This window comes from Populus euphratica, unplaced genomic scaffold (genome assembly GCF_000495115.2).
Source record: "Populus euphratica unplaced genomic scaffold, PopEup_1.0 scaffold43.1, whole genome shotgun sequence".
Lineage (NCBI taxonomy): Eukaryota > Viridiplantae > Streptophyta > Magnoliopsida > Malpighiales > Salicaceae > Populus > Populus euphratica.
Window position 1 is genome coordinate 1322437 of NW_011499889.1, and position 20738 is coordinate 1343174.

General features: G+C 35.6%; 1 protein-coding gene across 5 annotated transcripts; it reads right to left on the reverse strand.

Moving 5' to 3' along the window:
• Positions 1-337: 337 nt before the first annotated feature.
• On the reverse strand, positions 338-20468 carry LOC105130969 (uncharacterized). Of its 5 annotated transcripts, XM_011033709.1 has the most exons (24): positions 20218-20467; positions 20029-20119; positions 18303-19326; positions 16805-16920; positions 16075-16283; positions 13949-14068; positions 12648-12776; positions 12419-12544; positions 11638-11693; positions 11426-11525; positions 10470-10587; positions 10116-10325; positions 9561-9885; positions 7458-7551; positions 6361-6469; positions 6000-6265; positions 5772-5896; positions 5127-5361; positions 3329-3517; positions 2957-3243; positions 2369-2597; positions 2027-2266; positions 1668-1753; positions 338-810 (listed from the first exon to the last, which is right to left on the reverse strand). In XM_011033709.1, the coding sequence occupies exons 3-24, from the start codon at positions 19157-19159 to the stop codon at positions 651-653; spliced, it is 4386 nt and encodes a 1461-aa protein (XP_011032011.1). In that variant the 5' UTR covers positions 19160-19326; positions 20029-20119; positions 20218-20467; the 3' UTR covers positions 338-650. The 5 variants fall into 5 exon arrangements, with proteins under 5 accessions (XP_011032011.1, XP_011032013.1, XP_011032010.1 ...); XM_011033711.1 differs by lacking the exon at positions 20029-20119 and having other exon boundaries at positions 2369-2576; positions 20218-20468; XM_011033708.1 differs by lacking the exon at positions 20029-20119.
• Positions 20469-20738: the final 270 nt, after the last annotated feature.

Here is a 20738-nt window from a genome sequence, read left to right on the forward strand (position 1 = left end):
CCTTATTCTTTTAATTAAACTCATAATTGTTTCCAAACTTTTAATTTCATTTAATTTCACCTCTATCAAACTCAATTAACAACCTCTAAGATACCATCTTTTTCATTTTGATAATTAGTTTTAAGTTTATAACTATCAACTTTTAATTTTTTTTTATTTAACCCATGATTTGATCAATTTCAATTTTTATATTCAAGCGTTTTTTTCAGTTTAGTCTTTGATTGTAAATTTATTCAATCAAATTTCTAATTTCCCATCAAACTTTAATATTTATACAATTAAACCTCTAATTTAACTCAATTAACTTAATTGCAATTACACCCATAAGGCTTGGAAAGAGATCGAAGGGGTGGTATGGCAAACCAAAACAGTTTCTTACAAAAAAATAATCTTAATCTAGTGTAGATTCTACAATGAACTAAAAAATCTACTATACGACTGATCTATCTTGCTCAACATTTTTCCTCCAGTAATTCCTGTGGCATTTTACTTACAAAGACGGCAAACTGCACACCTATAACCAATGCTTTACACAATTTTGAACGAATTTACACTGCAATGTTGTCTCACCTGGGGAAACAGCCTGACACAAAAAGTGAAAGCCTCTTCCCCTGATCCTGTTGACAAGACAGAGAAACCAGGACATGTAATCATGAACTAGATTCGTGGGCCCAAAAAGCATCTGGATCTGGGTAGAACAAAGAAAAGTCTTGGATTTCTACATTAGCAATGTGCCAATCTACAAAACGAGCTTGTACTGACTTGAACAGCAAAAGGATAGTTGGCAACAGCCACCATTTATCGTCCTCCCTGTTGGCAAACATGATCAAAAGCTTTTCAGATTCTTGATAAAATATAAAAGATACAAAAGCAAAGAATGAAAAAAGGTAAGTTAATCAATTCCAACCAGCTTGGCTAAGAGATCGCAGGTCAATGTTCCTGGAAAATAATGTGTTATTTAAGGCATGCAACATAGGATGAGATGGTCTCTTTGGCTATGAGTTAATAGATCACGTCACCTTTCAGACATATCAAGACAAAGTTAACAGATCAAGTCACATGATTCTGATTGATTTTACTATATCTCACATCCGTTGTCTCTGTTCAACATATAAAAAAAAAAAAGACAGCCAAGAAAACCATCTACAGAGTCTTTTCCAAAGAGTTCAGAAAAACTAGAAGAATTTGCATAAAATATATATGTTACTGTTGTTGGGTTTTGAGAACACTGATGCAATTTTCTTTCTGCAAGCGCCAAATCTTTGTGTGGCCTTTCTTCAAATCCAACATATGGAGAAACCAAGGGGCAGATTATTAAGAATTCCAAATGCAGTAAGTAAATAAATTCCATCATTCAATATGAAATCAATATCTACGCCAGCAATGAATAAAAAGGCTCAACAAATGAAACCAGTTATTTCACACCTTTGATCCAAAACAAGCATTAGATAAGACAGCAAAGCATTTAGTAATCCATAGTATAACTTAATAAGACAGGTATAATTGTCATTGAACTTCCTCATATTGAGCAAGTGAATGCTTAGGGACTTGTACACACGTATATTGCATCAGCACGCAGCACATTACTTTGCATTGACTGGCAGCTATGATTTTTCATCTTACACTCCAACCATTTGTTTTAGGACAGATTAGATATAAAACGTCACCTTCTAATGTTCCACGTGTTTTCCTCATCAGGTGGTCGGAAAGAAGAAAATCCATAATGAAAAATACCACAAGTGAAAGCTACAGCCTGCAGGAAGCAACGAAACTGTTATATAGCTTATCAAGTCAACTAAAAGAAAGTAACTTGTGGAATGAAAGCAGAGTAAGTAATTTAAGTTGAAGGCATTATGGGATGTGAAGTTTCTGCCTTAGCTAATGGATTTAAAACACTCTATTGAATTGCAACTAGGATAAAAGGGAACTTGTTTGGAAAGCCAAAGCTCTCAAGAAGCTTCACAGTAGCAAATTGTGACTAGCAAGTAATTTGAGAGAAAAGCACAGCACTTTTGGTACAACTTACAATGTTAGACAGGGATGTCGCATTCCATAATGTATATACACGAGCAAGTGAGGCTCTTCTAGGTTCCCTGCTGAATAAGGCATTCAAGCCTGCAGGGAATGGAGAAAGCAAGGATAGAGGAAGAACAAGCAGTACAGCAAGGAAAGCACCAAGAGAAATCCAATAGAACTGAAGTAATGTGAGAAGTGTGACAGAAAGATCTGCCAAAAGCATGATGGTAATGAAAAGCTGAAGAGTATCCTGAAATAAAAAATAAATAAAAATAAATAAAAGAATAGAAGCATTTGGTGAATAAAGAAAGGAAAACAAGAGAGAGGCGCTAAATGAATAGCCATCCAGTACCTGGCGACCGACAGGTCTAGTATTATGCAATAAGAGAGAGAGTGGAAAGAGAAAGTCCCTTTTAAAATCCAGAGATTTCAAGGTAGCTTCATTCAGAAGACCTCCATTAATTCCCCCCGTCATCTTTTTGCGAGATAAAGCTTGACTCAAGTATGGCCGCTCTTGCTGAAGCAGCTTAAGACTTCTGCTCGTACATGAGGCATTGTTCCTGTAATATGAATGATTGTTCCTGTAATATGAATGATGGCTAACTGTATAAGATGACATACGAAGACTCAAGAACAATGAAGTCATTGCAGCAAGATGTTTGGATCACTCCATAAAAATAATATATTTGCAAGTTGCTTTGGATACAAGATTTTTCTGACTTCACAAATGCAAGTTTTTCTCCATTTTTAAAGCATATTCCTCTATCCAATTAAAGACATTAAATAAAACAGTTTGAGAACTAATGGAAAATTCTCTTTACAACTTGACTAATCAAACATTATTCTATCTCTTGTGGCTGTCTCTGAAACTTCCAAATTGGTCTAAATTCAATGAGAGCATGGACACTAACACACTATAGATTATAATTCTCAAAATTACCTTGCTGATTCACCATTGCTTTTATCCATGCAGTCAGACTGGTGCATAGAATGGAGAGAATAATCACCAACCATTACTAAGACACCTAACTGATAGTAACCAGAAGCAGTAGCTTGGAACCATCCTAGCTCTATCTTAACTCCATGGAACTCGAGCTGGGGATTTCCATGGCTGCATATCCAATCAATTACAGGAAGTAGAGCAGAGCGGATAGATCCATGCCTCACAGTCCTCAACTGAGCATTTAAACCAGCCACCAAACGATTCCAGACAGTTGCAGGGACATGCTGCAATGATGTATTTCTGCATGTCAGAAGAACTTTGGAGAAAAATAACATGGTGCTTAATCTTATTTTACATCAAAAGTCATACCTGACCAAGAAGACTGGTCAATAATGTGTCACTATGTAGATTATAAGGTGACATATAGCTCCCATCACCTCCAAATATTATGCACATGGGAAATCTCTTTTGTATTATAGACACTATATCTAAACGCCTCTCGTCACCACCAAGAAAAAAGTCAATGTAAGCAACCATTAAGTCTGGTGTTGCCCCAACCTGCATCAGTTGCCACTTGTATAAAGACAATATGATTGTGGGGGGTATTCTCCCACTTAAAAAGAAAACGCAGATAAAAACTGTTTGAAAAGCTAAAGCATAGGCCATTTCAATTGACACCCTTGAATTGATTTTTTTCTAATTTCAACCCTCTAATGAGAGTGTTTTGACGACACCCCTTTTGGCATATTTTGTCCAGTATAGCCATTAAATATAACATGCAAATCACATGTTTTCCTTAAAAAATACTAGAAGTCAAAAAACTTTTAAGGATTAATTTCTTGATTTGTAATCTTATTACATTACAAATGACATTTTTATCATAGCATTAGCAGAGGTTAATTTTTTTAATGTTATTTCACCAATTATTTATGATATTTTGCAAGTAAACATGTACAACTCACATGCTAGTTAATGAACAATACAAGGGATGTAATAGAAGTGATGTCAATAAAAACACTATAGTTTAAGGGTTGAAATAAGAAAAAACAATTTAGGTGTCAATTAAAATGGCCTATAGTTCAGGAGGTGTTCGTACATATTAGCCTAAACAAAAAAGAATCACTACAAAACACCCTAATTTGTAAAGGAGTAGAATAGCGGACCAGCCAATGGACAGCATCAATAAATTGCTTGGGCTGGGCTATAGTTTTATAGTACACAAACCAGCATGACAAAACTCATGATGGATTACCTTGCGTCCCTGTAATCTGGTCAAATCAGCTCCTCTACATGAATATGGGTAAAATTGACCTCTCTGCCATATAAACAGGACCATTTCATCCTATTTTTAGTGGAACTAGGACACGAGTAAACATCTAATTAGCTAGCAATTGGTCAACTGCAATTGTTTGGTCTAAAATGCTTTGTGGGGTCAATTATAGCCTTTTTCATGTAGAGGGGCTGATTTAACCATACAATATAGTGATTTGAGCCTCAAACAATGATGAGCTTCTGCCAACACGGAATAGGGACTACCACAACATGACCCAAATATGTCATGCTTCAGCATAACATACTAATCAAAACAAAATTTACTTATTTCTATATACTTTAAGACATGCACAACTTATTCGTTTTAATTTTTTTATTAGCTCACAATTCATGAGTAATTAAAACCAAATAGAAAACCACTAGTAACCTATATGCACGTATAATTTGTCAACATATAAGAGGTACTTAGGTTATTTAGATTTGTATATTTTTTCCTTCCATTCAATTAAAAAATAACTTATATTTAAAAAAACCATAAAAAAATAATTAAAGTGGGGTGGTACAACACAGCAATTGCTCATGGGTCAAGGATAGCAGCATTTAACATGCATGAGCATTTCTTTATGAGCTTCACAACACAGAATTTGCTCCTCAATACATTGTTTTTTGAACAAATTATGAGCTTCAAAAGACAAGAAAAACATAATTGCATGCATGAGCATTTCTTATCGGTTTGAAACCACCAGCAAGACAGTACTAAAGTAAAGGGGTGCCAGTATCATGTCAGAGAAAATGAGAAGTGGCTGTTAGCCTGAAGTATTGAGAACTAAAAGGCCTGGAAAAAAGTGAAGTTCTGTAAATGGGGCAACTGAAAAGTTAAGACAGCAAGTCAAACCTTCATCCCCTTGTATAGGGCCCGAGATCGACAAGAGCGAAGACACGAGTGGTCATATTCAGACTTGACATATTCCTGAAGTCGATGAATTTTATTTCTCTGCCGCCACTGTTTCCAGGACCATGCACAAGGATAGGCAACCACTGAAAGAATACTGTGAACCGACCCTTCCCACCAATCATAGGCAGCAACAGAATTTATATCATCAATAAATCTGTTAAAAGCATCTTCATATCTGCAAGCAGATCAAAAAGGTTTTCCCATTGTAAATAATAATTAGTAGATATAGAATAAGATGGAAATGGTAGAGGATCGCACAATCTATGCTTTCACTTCTAGGGCTTGCAAAGAATGTCCAGGTATGTATTGTAACAACTCACAAAGGACCATATCTTAGTGCAAGAATAACTTTAATAGGATAAAGGTATACAGGACAGAAATGGAAAACTAGCACAAAATAAGAAAAGCTTTACAATTTACTTTATCATGTCAGCATCAAGAAGTGGATTTAGTCTACTCAGGTCAAGAATCTTGCATGAAAATATGTAATCAATCAAAATCATCTGAGGCATAAAAAATTAACCCCAAACATTATATTAAAAAATAGTCAACTATGCCATCCTTTGGTATCCTTGAATCACTTACACAATCTCAATAATTGCATTGGGAGGAGAATAAGGAAGATGCCAGGGTTCCCTAAAAGTATTGGGACCCATAAAGTACATTCTGTAGACATGGCTCTGACTTTCTTCAGCTCTAGTTCCTCGCACCTAGGTTTAAAATAAGAATCAAATGTGAATTGTCAAAGTGCTGTATCCTGCCCCATTTATAGCTGCAGATTATGTAGTCAAAGGCAGTTCACTATGGAAGTACCTCTGATAGGGAAAGTAGATGTGGAAAGTGGTGATGACTCTGATGCTCAACTGAACTTGCACCATAACAAGAACCTGATCCTACCAGTTTGACTCTCACTGTACTCAACAATAGAGCTAGAAGCACCAAAAGGAAAGACAGAATGAGGGCAAAAGGCCAAGGGCCTCCAAATGTATACACCAGCTCCTCAAGAGGAGTATAACAATTTGGCATCCTGTACTTGTCAGATATGCATTTATATGGACAAGATGGTTCACTAACCCCCCCTGCAGTGACCAATGTCTTCAATATCAGACCACATCAGTTAAAAAATGGTAGAGATACAGAGATTCATGTCAATCAGTACAACACAAAAAAATACCTCGAACATATATAAAATTTGCACGATTAGGGAGAAGATCAAGAGAGCAAGGAATGCAAAGACTTTCATCAGATCCATCGACATCTTTGAAAGTACCGAGAGGGCATTCCTACAGATAAGTTGCATCATTAAATTATAGGAGACAAGTCAAGCAAACAATCTATTAATCAAGAGGGGGGAGAAAGTGGTCCAGTGAAAATTTTTCATTCATGCTTTCTATTCTTGGTACCAAATTCTTCATTTTGTGTACATATTTATGTATTTGTTTCTTTTAACTGATGGTATGAGCTTAAAAAAAAAGGTTTCAGAGAATTTATTCACATGATTCCTTTTATAATTTGATAGGATTAGAATAAGTAGTGTATATAATTGCACTAGGTATGATGGAGTAGATTTTCACTTTATCGTACAGCTCTCACCAGAAAAAATAAAACACATGCCTGCTATCCCTTAAATGTTAGCGTGAAAAATTAGAAACATCCATTCTACCCGTCCACACTTATTCTGCAACTTCTTGTTTATCATTAAGGAAAAAAAATTTACTAGTTTGTAACAACGACAAATTACACTTCAATGGTAGTTAAGACTAAAATGCTAGTTAGACTCGCAAGTGTTTGTGCATTTGAAAAATAGACTTCAGAGTTCATTTGTCCTGATTTATAGCCTTTACATGATTTGTTGAAAATATATCATATACCCAGATTCCACTGAGTCCATTTTTTCAAGCATTATAATATTTTTGCATATTTAATTATTCATATGCCAACCATTTTAGGTTAAAGAAATTACTTCAGCATAATAATCAAATGTCCAAAGCATGGGTTACAACCAAGTTTGTAGAGATTATTTGGCTTTTCCTAGTCCTACAATTAGGAATCCCAAATAGCACCAAGAAATTAAAGACTCAAAGCTAAAGAAAACAACAGTAAACCTCTTAATGCTCCTAGAAGACTCTACATTATCAAAATCCTCTGAAAAAAATGCAGGACTTGCACATATTGTTGACCTGGCCCTGCTTATAAACTGCCCTGATTACATTAACTTCAAGAATGAAGCAACAGGCAATCACATGAAGGCTGTGTAAGAACAAAAAGTACCTTGCAAAATGTACCATATAGGCCCTTTGGGCATTTTTTCCCAGTGACCGTGCCTTCCTCCCCAAAAAGACCACCATTTTCTCCAGCACCTCCACTGTTGGACATCATGAAGTAAACTTATTTGTTATATGCAACTCCAAAAAAGATATTCCCTTATCAGAAAATTAGTTATGATAAACTGTCAATATATGTTGCATGAGAAGAGAGAGAAGGCAAAAGTGAAAAGCACTATCAGCATTTCCAGCCTTGATGAAGAAGTCCACATGGTTGTTTCTATATAGGAATTTTGTCTTTCATATCACATAACATGTCTATCATGGTTTGAATTTGTAAAATTGAGAGAAGATAATGATGTTCATGGCCTGATCATGTATAAATTTGAAGCAAGTACATCAAGAATATAGTTTATGCAAAAGGTTTATCCTATGATGTCACAAATCACATGAGAAATTTTTAAGATTTTAACCAATTTGTTTATAAAATTCCATGTACTAAAATTATTATTCTATATCAGAAATCCAGGCTATCATAACATTACAAACAATGCCTGCAGTTAATGCTAAATATACCTTCGGAAATATTTTAAAAGATTGTTTGGATAAATAAAGTGATCAAAAACACAGTTTGGCATCAAATCTTTCACATTGTTCAATAAAGCACCCCAGTAATTGGCTTTCATGAGGAAAAATAGTTCTTCTGAGGTTAACAATTGTCTCAAAGCATGGGATACTCATTTGTGGAGCGAGTAATCATTTCCATGCCAATGAATGGGTATTCAGTGGAGCATTATTTTACAATTTCTTTCAACTTAAATCATGAAGAGTGGTAGAAGATGTATGAAGATAACAGACAGAAAAGAAACATTTCACTTTCACTTTTATTTTTATTTTATATGAAATCTTTTTGTGAAGCTTCACCAGAAGAAATAATGTCCAATACGAGTGATTTCCTGTGAAGTTCAGAAAATCAAAGTCCCCTCCAACTTATTTCTATTCATTTATGATGCACTGCTTCTTTTATTTTCTGTATAGGAGAGGGCTTGAATCACAATTCTAATTATTTCTATTAATTTATCATGCACTTCTTCTTTTATTTTCTGTATAGGAGAAGGCTTGGATTACAATTCTCTTTTTTTAATAAAACAAAACGGCTGATACTATAACAAAGTGAAAGCTACACAAAGGGGTAATAATCACCTGCAAAAAAGAATGTGAGGATTTAGATATAAGAAAGGTATGATTTGTAAACCCATTTTATCTCAACTAAAGAAAGATTTGACCATTAATGGTCTAAAAGAGAGTGGAGAGGTGTTGGCGGATCAATGATCTCTTTGTAAGGAAGCAGCTAAGGATCCTTATCTCATGGAGAACAGAGAAAAGAAGAAAAGGAATGGACGAAAGGAGGAAGACGAAGAGATGGAAAAGGACAAAAGAGAAGGACGTAGAGAAGAGGAATTTGTTAATTTATCATTCAATATTGTCTCACAATAGAAGTATTATGTGCTTTATATTGAGACAACAAAGAAACCCTAGGCCCTCCATCATTATAAGCTCTCAATACTTTGTTTCGGTGCTGGAGTGCCATTGGGAGCTGGTGTTGAAGCAGTGGGTGGTACTGCCCATCAAGCTCTATGAAAGAGGTAATTGCTCAAGAGGTGGAGGATCTTCTAGAAGAAAGAGTTATGAGCTTGCAAATAGCTATTTTGTTGTTTGTTATGCAAGTATCAGCACAAAACAGCATTGCCAAAGAAGAGCCAGCCTTACACTCTTTATTTCTAGCACACAAGGGAATCTTCACAAGGGTAGATGGTTCTGGAGTGAGTTGAATTGTAATTTTGTAGTTTGTTATGCAAGTAACAGCACAAAACAGCATTGACAGAGAAGAGCCAGCCTTACCCTCTTTATTTCTAGCATACAAGGAAATCTTCACAGGAGTACATGGTGCCAGAGCTTGTTGAATTGTAATTTTATATCTATGTTTAGCTCTCCGTGCATAGAATGCACCTTATTGGTGACTTTTAATGGATTCTGTTGGGTTTTGTTAGCTTAAAAATATATATACATAGACAAGCACACGCACATAAAAAGAAAAAAAGAAGCATACCTTCTGTTAATTGAACCACTTATAATTGCAACTGGAACATATTCATCCCCAATGTCTATTTTATACCAATGAAAATGTACTCTTCCACCCCCACCTCCTCCACCACCAAGAGGACTTCCATTGCCCCCACGAACAGATAAACATGAGTTTTCTGCAAGCATAAGCTCTTGCAGGAAAAGAAGAACCGTCCCTCCAGAACCTCCACCAAGTCCACCAATCAAAGAAGCATTACTATTTATTGATGCTTTATCAAAGCTTTGACCATCAACTCTCAAAGATCCATAAAGATTGAGCTTCAACAGCGGCCACTGGATGGATCCCATCACTAACAAACATGAAGCACAAGTTAGCAAGCATGATCTGGGAATGATGTCGAGCAGTATGCTGTATGTGAAGAAACTCAAAGCTCACAGAATAAGATTGCTAATATCTATGGATAAGCAAACTACTGTTCAGAAATATTCAACATCACAATCAACTGTAAGCCAGAAAAATAACAACGTGAGGTAAACATGAAACTTTTATTGCTAAACTTGTGATTTATGAAAATACTACCAATCATTCCCCCTCCAATCACATTGCCATAGGACTGATTGGGACCTTCGGTTCCGCTTCCCAATTCACAAGGAAGATCAGCTTTACCATATTTGTTGCCGCCATTACTCACAATCCCATTAAAACAACCTGAGCCCCCTCTTCCCCCATGTCCAGCACCACTACCAGCTCCTTTGGAATAGTTCCCTTTCCCAATGCCACCACTGCAACCTGAAGAGGAGCTCTGCATATTAGAATTAAAAATATACAACTGTACACCATGGATGCTCTTTAAAAAGAGCAGTTCAATTAGAACAATGATCATGAAATAGCCAAAGAAAGCAATGGAATAATGCTGGGAATACTCTTTACTACCTAACTCGGATGCAGTAATCAAGCCATCAGCATCAATAATGATAGTTCTTGCCCTGTGGATGTGGATGATACTCCCCTTTACAATGCCATTTACAAGGAGGTCCTCGACACGACAAATCTGCCAAATATAAAGTGAATGTTTTTTTTTAGAGATTTCATAATAAACACTGATAGAAACAGAAGAGCTGATAAATCAAAATAAGAGTTAAAGCCATAAAACAGTTGCAAACTAAAAGATTGCACAGGATAAAGGACTAGCCAACACTGACATATAAGAGAAATGACGACTTGGTTCATAAACTGATCGAAGAAGTCTAAACTGTTAAAAAAATATAACTCTTTCCATCATAATGAGATAGTTGATGAGACATCAAAGAAAATTTTGAGTCCCTGAAACTAAGAAAAATCCAAGAATGACATGCTGAAGCTACTGTGGAACACATGCTTCAATATATGCTGATGTGAATTATATAAAGATGGTTTCCAAAGAAATGCAGCACTTCAGCTAATATTGTGGCGGTACCAAACAATTCTACCCTGAAGGCATTATAAATGGACAGGTTTTAAGAATAAATATATGCTATCCGATGCCAAAGCTGCTCAATTTATCTATGATAGTGGCATGCAATGTGATGTTTCGTGACATTTCCAGCCAGTCTTTGTGTTGAAACATTAACTTGTTCTTAGATGACTCCACAAAACTGCAAAAGTCACAAACTTAAGCTGATATTGCATGTAAATGATGACAATAATTTTTGACGTTATATTAAGGGTGCCTTGGTTTCATATTTCAACATTCTCAACTTCTCCTGTATTATATTCCTTTAATTCCTTATTGCTTAAATATACTTAACCATGAGCAAGATTAGCCTCGCACAAAAAGTCATTTTCTATCTGCCTCAAGCACAGACATATACTAGTATCTGAAATACTCATGCTTTAAATTTAACTCTTACCTGAAGTGAAAACGACAGTGTGTAATTAACATGGCAATCATCTGGGGGAGTTATCAAATCTATTGGACATGTCTGACTCTCACAGAGTGATTTTGTAACCCTGCAACAACAATAAAATAAAATAAATGGTTCAATGATAAAGGGAATATCATGATGCTTTAATGTTATTAATACAGGATATCCCAGTACTTATAATAGAAGTTCATACTCACAAACTTCTGCTAGCATTATCATCCAATGGAGCTTGAACTAAAGAACCAGGTCCAACCTGTATTTGACGAGTCATAAGCAGTTATAGGCTTATAGCAATGACAGAAAAGTCACACAAGGCTTAAAAAAATTCCCATTCATATCTCGAAAAACAAACAGTGCGCTTATGGGATTAGAACTATTCTCAGACATCATCCTGAAATGTCACCCAGTACCCTTAATTTCTTGTTCATAACATCCAAGAATAAAAGGAATTCATATCTAATTATATTCTAATTTGAACAAGGTAAGAGTGCAAAAGCAAATAGAATAGAAGACCCAATATGCCATTATATATATAAAAAAAAAAACTGCAACAGAATTTCAGCTTCTAACAATATTACAGATAAAGATGAAAAAGAAAGACAAGGTTGGAGAGGATAGTTTTTTTTATGTCCTCCAATGTATCAACACAGTTTTCATTGTGACTTTTTTTTTTGGCATAGGGCCCATATCCAACCACACATCTTTTTATCAATCTCAAATGTTTGTCCTCGCTACCTTCTTGGTGGGAAATATCAACAGTCTCAAACAATTCCTTGCAACCATCTCCCAGTTGTAGAGCTTACAAATCTATGTGTGTTGCATGACTGTTGTATCAGGCACATTACATGCTAAGAAAATTTATTAATATTTAAAGCAATTTGAGTTTCAACATGGCACAAAGGTTACAATAAACCTTAAAGAAAAACACTGCACCATAAATAAAAATGGATCAAATGTATGCAGATGCTAATGGCTTACAGTTATGTTATAAAAAAGAGACAAGGAAAGTCGCTGGCCTCTAATTGTATCACCATGACCCGTCAACTTCAGTAGTCCTTGACCATATAACCCCAAATTTGAATTTGAACTGAGGACAGAGCCTGCCTGCAAATACAAGCAGATAGAAGCCTCAAATTTTCAATTCGAAAACAAAAATGATATATGTTTGAAATGATAAACTGTAACAATGAGGTTGAAAGTATTGTACCGTTAGAACAATCAGATTCCTGACTTCAAGGACAGAAGCAGTAACAATAGTATTTCCACCTCCATCTATTTCAATTTTGGAGTTCCACATGAGTAGCATTTTGATAGCAACTCTAAATGCACCAAATACCTTCATTTTTTGACGTGGAAGATTTTAGGTCCTCAATAAAAAAATACAGATAGATCTATGTGATATTTGAAGCATGGAAACTCAAACCAAACCCAAAAGAGAAGTTATTTGAAGCATAGAAACTCAAAACAATCCTAAAAGAGAAAAGTCTTTAAAACACGCTAATTATTGCTGCAAAAACTGGCATACAAAGGGACTTGAAAACCCACTTGATTTGATTTCTTTCACTTTTTTTCCTTTTCTCATTAATGAGATACAGTGTTCAATTACTTGTATTCACTCTTATTTATTCTTGATGAGAATATGTAGGGAATATGGCTGCAATAAATGAGTAGTAATTTAAAGGCTAGACTCAATTTTTTCAATTAACTAGACAAATTATTATGTGCACTAGTAATATTTTATTTTGATGGAATAAGTTGATTGACAAAAGGCGAGAGAATACAAAATTGGGCATTAGTCATAATGCAAAGCAACACAAGATTTCCCTGGTCTCATTGCATATCCAAACATGCACCTCTCTCAATAGCATGAATGGGATATAAGTTGAAGTTACTGTCCTTATTTAAGCCCTTGCAAAATTAGATCTTATTTTTTTCCTTCTCTTTGTCAATAATCTATCCAGTGCAAATTGCAAAACGACTTCAATATTCATTTTTCTTGCCAACTAGGAGGAGGTGATGCCCCAATCCCCAATTCATGCATCAATGTTTTCAAGAACTTGGAAGCAGGGTGCATTTCTTCAGACCTTCAGTTTTTCAGTCCCTTTGAAGATGTCAGTGTATCCAACTTTTGGCATGACAGAATCGAGAGGAATTTGGATCTAAAAACAGAACCCTCAATCTACTCCAAATCGTTGCAAAACCCCCCCAAAACACTGCCCCCAAAAAAAATGAAAGAAAGAAAGAAAAAACAAGAAATCCATTTCCTTCTACTCCTCATTTCTCTTTAATCTTAGTAAACATCTTACAGATTCATGTATCCAGTTTTCACACAAATAACATTATCTACATGTGCATGATGCATATGGCTCTGAGTGTATATCTGTTTGTGTAACTTAAGTTGCATGTTTCCTGTTAAAGGTTTTGTTTATGGATCATTTCAAGACAAACGCATGCATATTGATTCAGCCTAAACAAAAAAGAGACATGAATATTCTTCAACAAAGATACCTTTATGATAGAATCGCTCATCAGAAGCTCTTCTGCTACAAGCTCAAATTCTGATACTGGGAATTCAGACAATCCAAAGACAATGCTGCCTCCATGATATAAACTAATTTGGCCTCTGACCTACATTCAAGGAGTTGGAAACAATGCTAAAGTATTATTCTTCAGAAGGTGTGAAATTCATCATGCAGCAAAGAACAGTTGTTGTGAAGAGCAGTTATATTGTAATGTCAAGGGTGCTTATGTAATCTCATGCTCTTTCTCAAATATATATATATATATATGGTGCAGGTTGGGAACTAACCTAATCTCCAGCCTCCTTTCCTTTCATCCTTTGTTCCCCTCTCCCCTTTTCTATTCCTCACATCTTTCTTGTCCTTCTCATATCTTTCTCTAATTCTTAAATAAATCTTAACAATAATGGACATTTGAAGGTAGAGGCCTTCACTGAAGCTGTTTGGACTGGATCACTAGATGACATGAGGTCTACATCAAGATATTGTACTTTCATTGGTGGTAATCTAGTCTCATTGGAGCAAGAAGCTATATGTGGGGGCACAATCTAGTGCAGAAGCAGGGTATCGAGCAATAACTCATGGATTGTGTGACTTCCTATGGCTTAAAAATCTGATGCATGAATTAGGAATAACAAATGATGATCCCATGTCACTATTTTGTGATAATAAAGCAACTATCAACATTGCTCACAAGCACATTGAGATTCATAGGCACTTTATTAAAGAGAAGTTGAATAATAAGACTATTTGTATTCCCTTTGTAAAGTCTAAGAATCAGTAGCCGATATGTTTACCAAGGGACTTAGTAGTAAGGTGTTTCACTATTTCACTTGCAAGATGGGCATGAGAGATATTTATGCTCCATCTTGAGTGGGAATGTTGTGGGGAGTATTTATATTATAATGTCAAGGGTTGTTGTGTAATCTCATGCTCGTGTGTAGATGATGTACATTGTGAACTAACCTAATCTGCAGCCTCCTTTCTTTTTAAACTCTCATTTCCCTCTCCCCTTTTATCTTTCTCGCATCTTTCTTCACCTTCTCATATCTATCTCTTTTTCTTGAACAAATCTTAGCAAAACAATGACAGTAACACTTTATGAAAAACAGAGGCGACAGAAGACCAAATTTCTCCTCAGAGACCACTGGAAAGCAAAGGATAATTACTCAAAAAGTACAAAAAATGACAACATCCACAGGTAACTATGGCAGAACAAGGGTCAAGAATATACATTTAAGTTTTCCATTTTAAGTCCAAGAAAAAGTGTCTACTAGAGAGAAGTTAATGAAATCTCCTAGGAGAAGATGTCTCCTGAACCTATCACTTTCTAAACCAAATTCTACAACAGATTCATTAATCAACTTCTTCATTAACTCAAGCTTCAAAAATCACAAATGACACAGGCTAAAACAAGCATGGATTCAAAGGAAAACCTGCTGTGCTAATTCAGTTAACATCGTTCACAATCTACAACAGAAATAAACATATGTTGAGTAGATGTAACGTAACCAAATTTTGAACTTGAATAATCCTATAAGATTAAAATTTAATTAAAAAATATTAATTTCAAAAGTAGCCTTTCTTCATTTTCCATCAATATGATGATAACCCCAGTGAAACATATTTTAATTAAAATCAATCAAATTCGAAAGTAGCCTTTCTTCATTTTCAATCAATATGATGATTAACCCCAGTGAAACATATTTTAAATTAAAATCAATCAGAAAATGGATTACAATGCTTGTTGGCATGTAATGTCAAGGTGAAAATTCACCATCATAATTGCATTCATGTCTGGCCCATATGACAAGTCAGATATTGGGTTGCAGAGAACTAACAATGCATTGGCATGTTATCTTTTCAAGAAGAACCTAGTCATAAATTACCAGCGAGAACAACCAACAAAGCACCAGTGCATCTAAGAGTTAGAGCACACAGCTTCACTTGAGGAATCAATTCCATTTTTTGAGGAAAGATCAACTTTGGGAGACAATTTATGTGAATACTAGGTGCTAAAACTTGTTGATGTCATAAGTAGGCAGAGAGCACAAACATGAGACCAATTCAACAAAATAATAAAATATGTATGCATGAAAAGACAGATTACACAACCTGAATCCTGCTCCAAACCAGGGGGACCAAAACTTTTGCATAATTCTCCACAAAAACATTTGACCATAGAATTGTGGTAGGAAAATCAAGCAAAGGGGTTTCTGTTTCTGTCATCACGTAGTCATTGCTCACTCTTAAACTGAGTAAATCTGCGTTAAAGAATGTACCAGCTGCTCCAGCATTCCCAGGACAGCCAATACTCAAACCACCTGCCACAACAAAACATATCTCAAAACAAACCAACAAAAGTTCCATCTTCTTGGTACATGATAATAATTACAGAAAAACACATTAGCTGTTGTTCACGGTGAAGATAGAGAAAAAAAGGTTCATGACTTCCAAAAGAGAAAAACAGCAAAAATAAAAAGATGATGAATGCATAAGAAATTAGAAATACTAGTTAGAAAATGAGACATGAAATGTGGTGAATTCAGCTCACAGCCAACAGAACTCTTAGTACCACACCCGGCAGGGTCCCATAACAAGAAAACTTTATTGGTTTCACATGTACCCTATTGGCCATGTATAGATCAGCTTGGCACCTTTTTATCAAATCAATGAAACAAAAGTATAGTCATAGCTTTTGAGTCCAAGACTAGAAGGTAAATGGCTCAATCTTATCAAAAGGAACTTCCAATATGCAAGTGAAGCCTCTTGCACATGAATTAATTATTATAAGTTAACTAAAGTTGCTTATACTACTAGATACAGATGTGTGATCAGAACAAACCATGTACAGTAACTTTCACATCTTCCTGTATGCTATAACAATCCAAAGAAATTCTTCCACCGCCACCTCCACCCCATCCCCTTCCACCTGCTGCACTGATAGTTCCATATCCCTTCCTGTTCAAGTAAAAGACGATGCAAGAAGTTGCATAAAAGAATTAACCAGGAAAAAAAAACCTGCCAAAAAATAGAAAAATTCTTCCCTAATCCTGATATGATAAGAAATGCATCAAGTATAAATCTCAACAGTTTAATGCCCCATAAATAGCCCAAAAAAAGGAAATTCCAGTAAATAAAATCTCATCATTCAGCTTCCAAAACCTTTTTAAGGAATTAAAAATGTATATTTAAACACGGTAAGAGAAGCATAAAAAAAGGGATCCTATCTTTTCATCTCTTTTGAACAAAAAAATAAAAAATATTATAAAAATGACAACAACAATAGCATGAATTTACTTGAAAGATAGAACAAACAATGCAGAATCTGAGCTGCCTACAACCTTCTATACAGACACCTTTTGATAAGACCCACTTTGTTCTACTTATTGTAACCTTTGATTGTATTCACTGCCTTGACCTAAAGGGACAAGAAATGGCCATTAATTGATAAAACATGGTAACCTTTGACCCAAAAAGAGAGTGGTCAAAATACGATTGAGGATGTGCTCTGCTAAAATGTCACTGAACCAGACATTCAAATCAAATTGCGGCAAGCTACACAGAATTGAAGGCAAAATACTCTACAAAATTATTTCTTGCTAACTTGAATGAGGATTAAAAAGAGGATGAACCTCTTAGACAGCATAAAGCAAGAGAAGATACAGTAAAAAAAGATGCATAAGAAGTGTCAGATCTAGGATCTATCCAATCCCCCTCCACCACTCTTTGTTTCAAAACTTATAGCCAAAGAAGTGCATGAGTGGGGAGCAAAACCATGGAGGCTCCTATAGATTTGTGCAAAGTAGCAGACAATAACAGAAAGATGATAAAGAAGGTAGGCAAGCATGCCTTAAATAGCCAAGCCAATTACATCGATTTCTAGTCAACCTTCTAAGAGTAAATAGATGATCATAAACTTTTTCTATTTCTCTGTACTCTAAAGGAATGGGGGTTCCCTAATTCTGATTATGACTATCTAATAGGGATACTCGTGCACTTGAGAAAACACATCAAGCACCACGACACTAGTAGAATACTCTAGACATGAATTTTTTTATTGCATTGCTCAGTTACTTGATAATAGTGTAGTTACTGACAAACCTTACTTTCAATTTGCTAGAGAATACAAAGAAACCTATTCAAAACTCAATCTTACTTTGACAATGTTATTTAAGGAGTTCATACAAGAGGCCTGTTGACAGTGAAAAGATAGTGAAGCCCACTAATGATGCCTAGCTATCCAACAAGTAGGTAACATCAAGACAACAAAATCCATTACCACAACATAAAAAAAGGGCAAACAAGCATTGAATTAGTCTATTCAAACAGCAAGGACTCACAGTTTCACAGCATGCACAAATATGCTTCCACCAGACCCACCTCCCCCAATCAGCCCCCCATCCCCACCTTCTGCAGCGATAGATCCATTCAAGCACACAATCTCCTTTACTTGAATCTTGATGCGTCCTCCACCATTCCCTCCAAATTTATTCCGAGAAGATGTGCCACCGCCCTTACTACCATAGCTCCATGGCTCAGCCAAGGTTGACCATGCATAAACATCACCACCCCAATTACTTGTCTTGTTCCTTTTCAAACAGGAAGCACCTCGACCACCATGCCCACCACCACCTCCATCATCCCCAACTGGTGTACCACTAGTTTGGGGTGGTGGTGATCCTCCCAAGGCTGTTGTATTTATAGAAGAGTGACTATCCATGGTCAAGTTGGCAACAGCAAAAACAACTGAACCAGCAACAATTGTTGCATATTGACCAATGTTAACATTGCCAGTCATATTGATCGTCACCATACATCCTTCTATTGGGCATCCAATTGAAACATGTGGAAGTATCTCTAGGTTTCCCGTACCATAAATATAAAGATCAGAATTCAAATACAAATTTGAGTTTACCAAGCATGTGGTATCAAATGATCCCACTCCCTCTAGGTCCTCACAGGATACAGAACTGTTTAATGGCAGAGAAAATTTTAATGTCTTGGCATAGCTAGAGATGCCACTTCTAGAGTGATTGCTTGAAATTGAACCGGAGTTATGCAACCCATTTCCTGACCAAATGCCCCCACCCCCATGCTGCCCTGGCCCAAATGAAAAAACAGGCACACAAAAATTCCCTAAAAGAATGCACCAGCAAGGGTACCATAGCATTAGCAAAGGACACATTACCGCCCACATGAAAAAAGTACCAGGGCTTCTTTCCTGCACTTAAAACTTAAGTTCCTGAGGATCAGTTGGTTCAGTGTGGTCATACACATGCGTGTTGCAGTCATTCATGCCCCAACTCTTCAGAGATACAACTGTTTCATAAAAAAAGCCACTGCTATGACCTGGTTGCAGTTAACCTGTCAAGTAAACCAAGAGTTTACAATAAGATTTGAAAACAACAAAATGAAATCGGCAGTCAGTCTAGCACGCTAAAGTGTGGGATTTTATTATTTTCAATAGAACATTTCACAAATAAACTTTTCAGGAAAAGTAAACAATAGCCTTAAGAATATAAAACAACATTCGACCACAAAAAAAGGGGGGTACAACAACCGTTTTAAGAAACAATATTTCTCCTCGTTTATGTAAGATTTGTTCCGGTGTAAAAAAACTCAAGCATCCTTTCAGCATGTTATGTCGAGTTCAAAATGATACCTATCGTATCTTCCCATCACTGAAACTTTGGCACTGGCAACACCATTTTTCACCTTTTTTTTCTTTTCAAAATTGATTTTCAACTGCCTAGATTGCCACATTTTGCTGCATAATGTTAAAATATTCTCATCCCTAGTCTTCTCTATTTCGCGAAACAAGACAATTTTAACCGCGATTCAGTAAGCATAATGTGCTTTTGATTTTTTTTATAATTATTATTGAAAATCAATTCTGATAGCATTTCAAAACTTCAAATATGGAACTTCCGCTAAAAAAAAATATCTGATAATTTGAATTCATTCATTCACGCAAATCTGATCGCAAATTCAAAATTCATCACATAACAAAAAAAAAAAAAAAAAACTTTAATAGCAAGAATTCAAGCTTATAAAGTAGAAACTCACATTCTCACAGAGCTTTAAACAGAGCAAGTGAGATTCTACTTCGAAACACTAAAACGAAAACGATCTGCCGTTACAATTCTCGCTTCCAAAACTGAAAATCGAACATCGAGTGACCAAAATTAAACAAAACACTCACTTGAATCCTTAAATGGCACAGAGAGAGTACAGTGAGTGTGAGAAAGGAAGTACCATGTTTGGCGAGAGAGAAAGAAGCAGAAATTTGTGGTGAATCTAAAGGAGCAATGCTTCACTATTTTCGTAAATGGTTCTCTCTTTTATTTCCTGCTTAAAGCCTGTAACTGTTGTCTGTTTCTTTTACTTTAGATTACCACCTTTATTGGAGTATATCTTTTTATTTTTAAATTGATTTGATACTGTTTTTTTCTACAAGCTGAGATAGGAGAGAGTGAATACGAGTCCAAGCTACGTTTTTGCATAGCTGGCTTGAACTCTCCCAGATTTACTCCTGTTTTATTTTTTATAATATTTAAAAAGCGCCTAGCTCGGAAGTACCCTCTTGTTTGAGTCAAAATAGCAAGATTGCCCCTGGAAACCGCAAGTCGGGTCTCAATGCTAGTTGCATGATGTGGTTTTAAGAAGGTGATGATAATTATTTTTTAAAATATTTTTATTTGAAAATATATAAAATTAATGATGTTTAATTTTTAAAAAATATTTTTGATATTAATATATTAAAAATATATTAAATT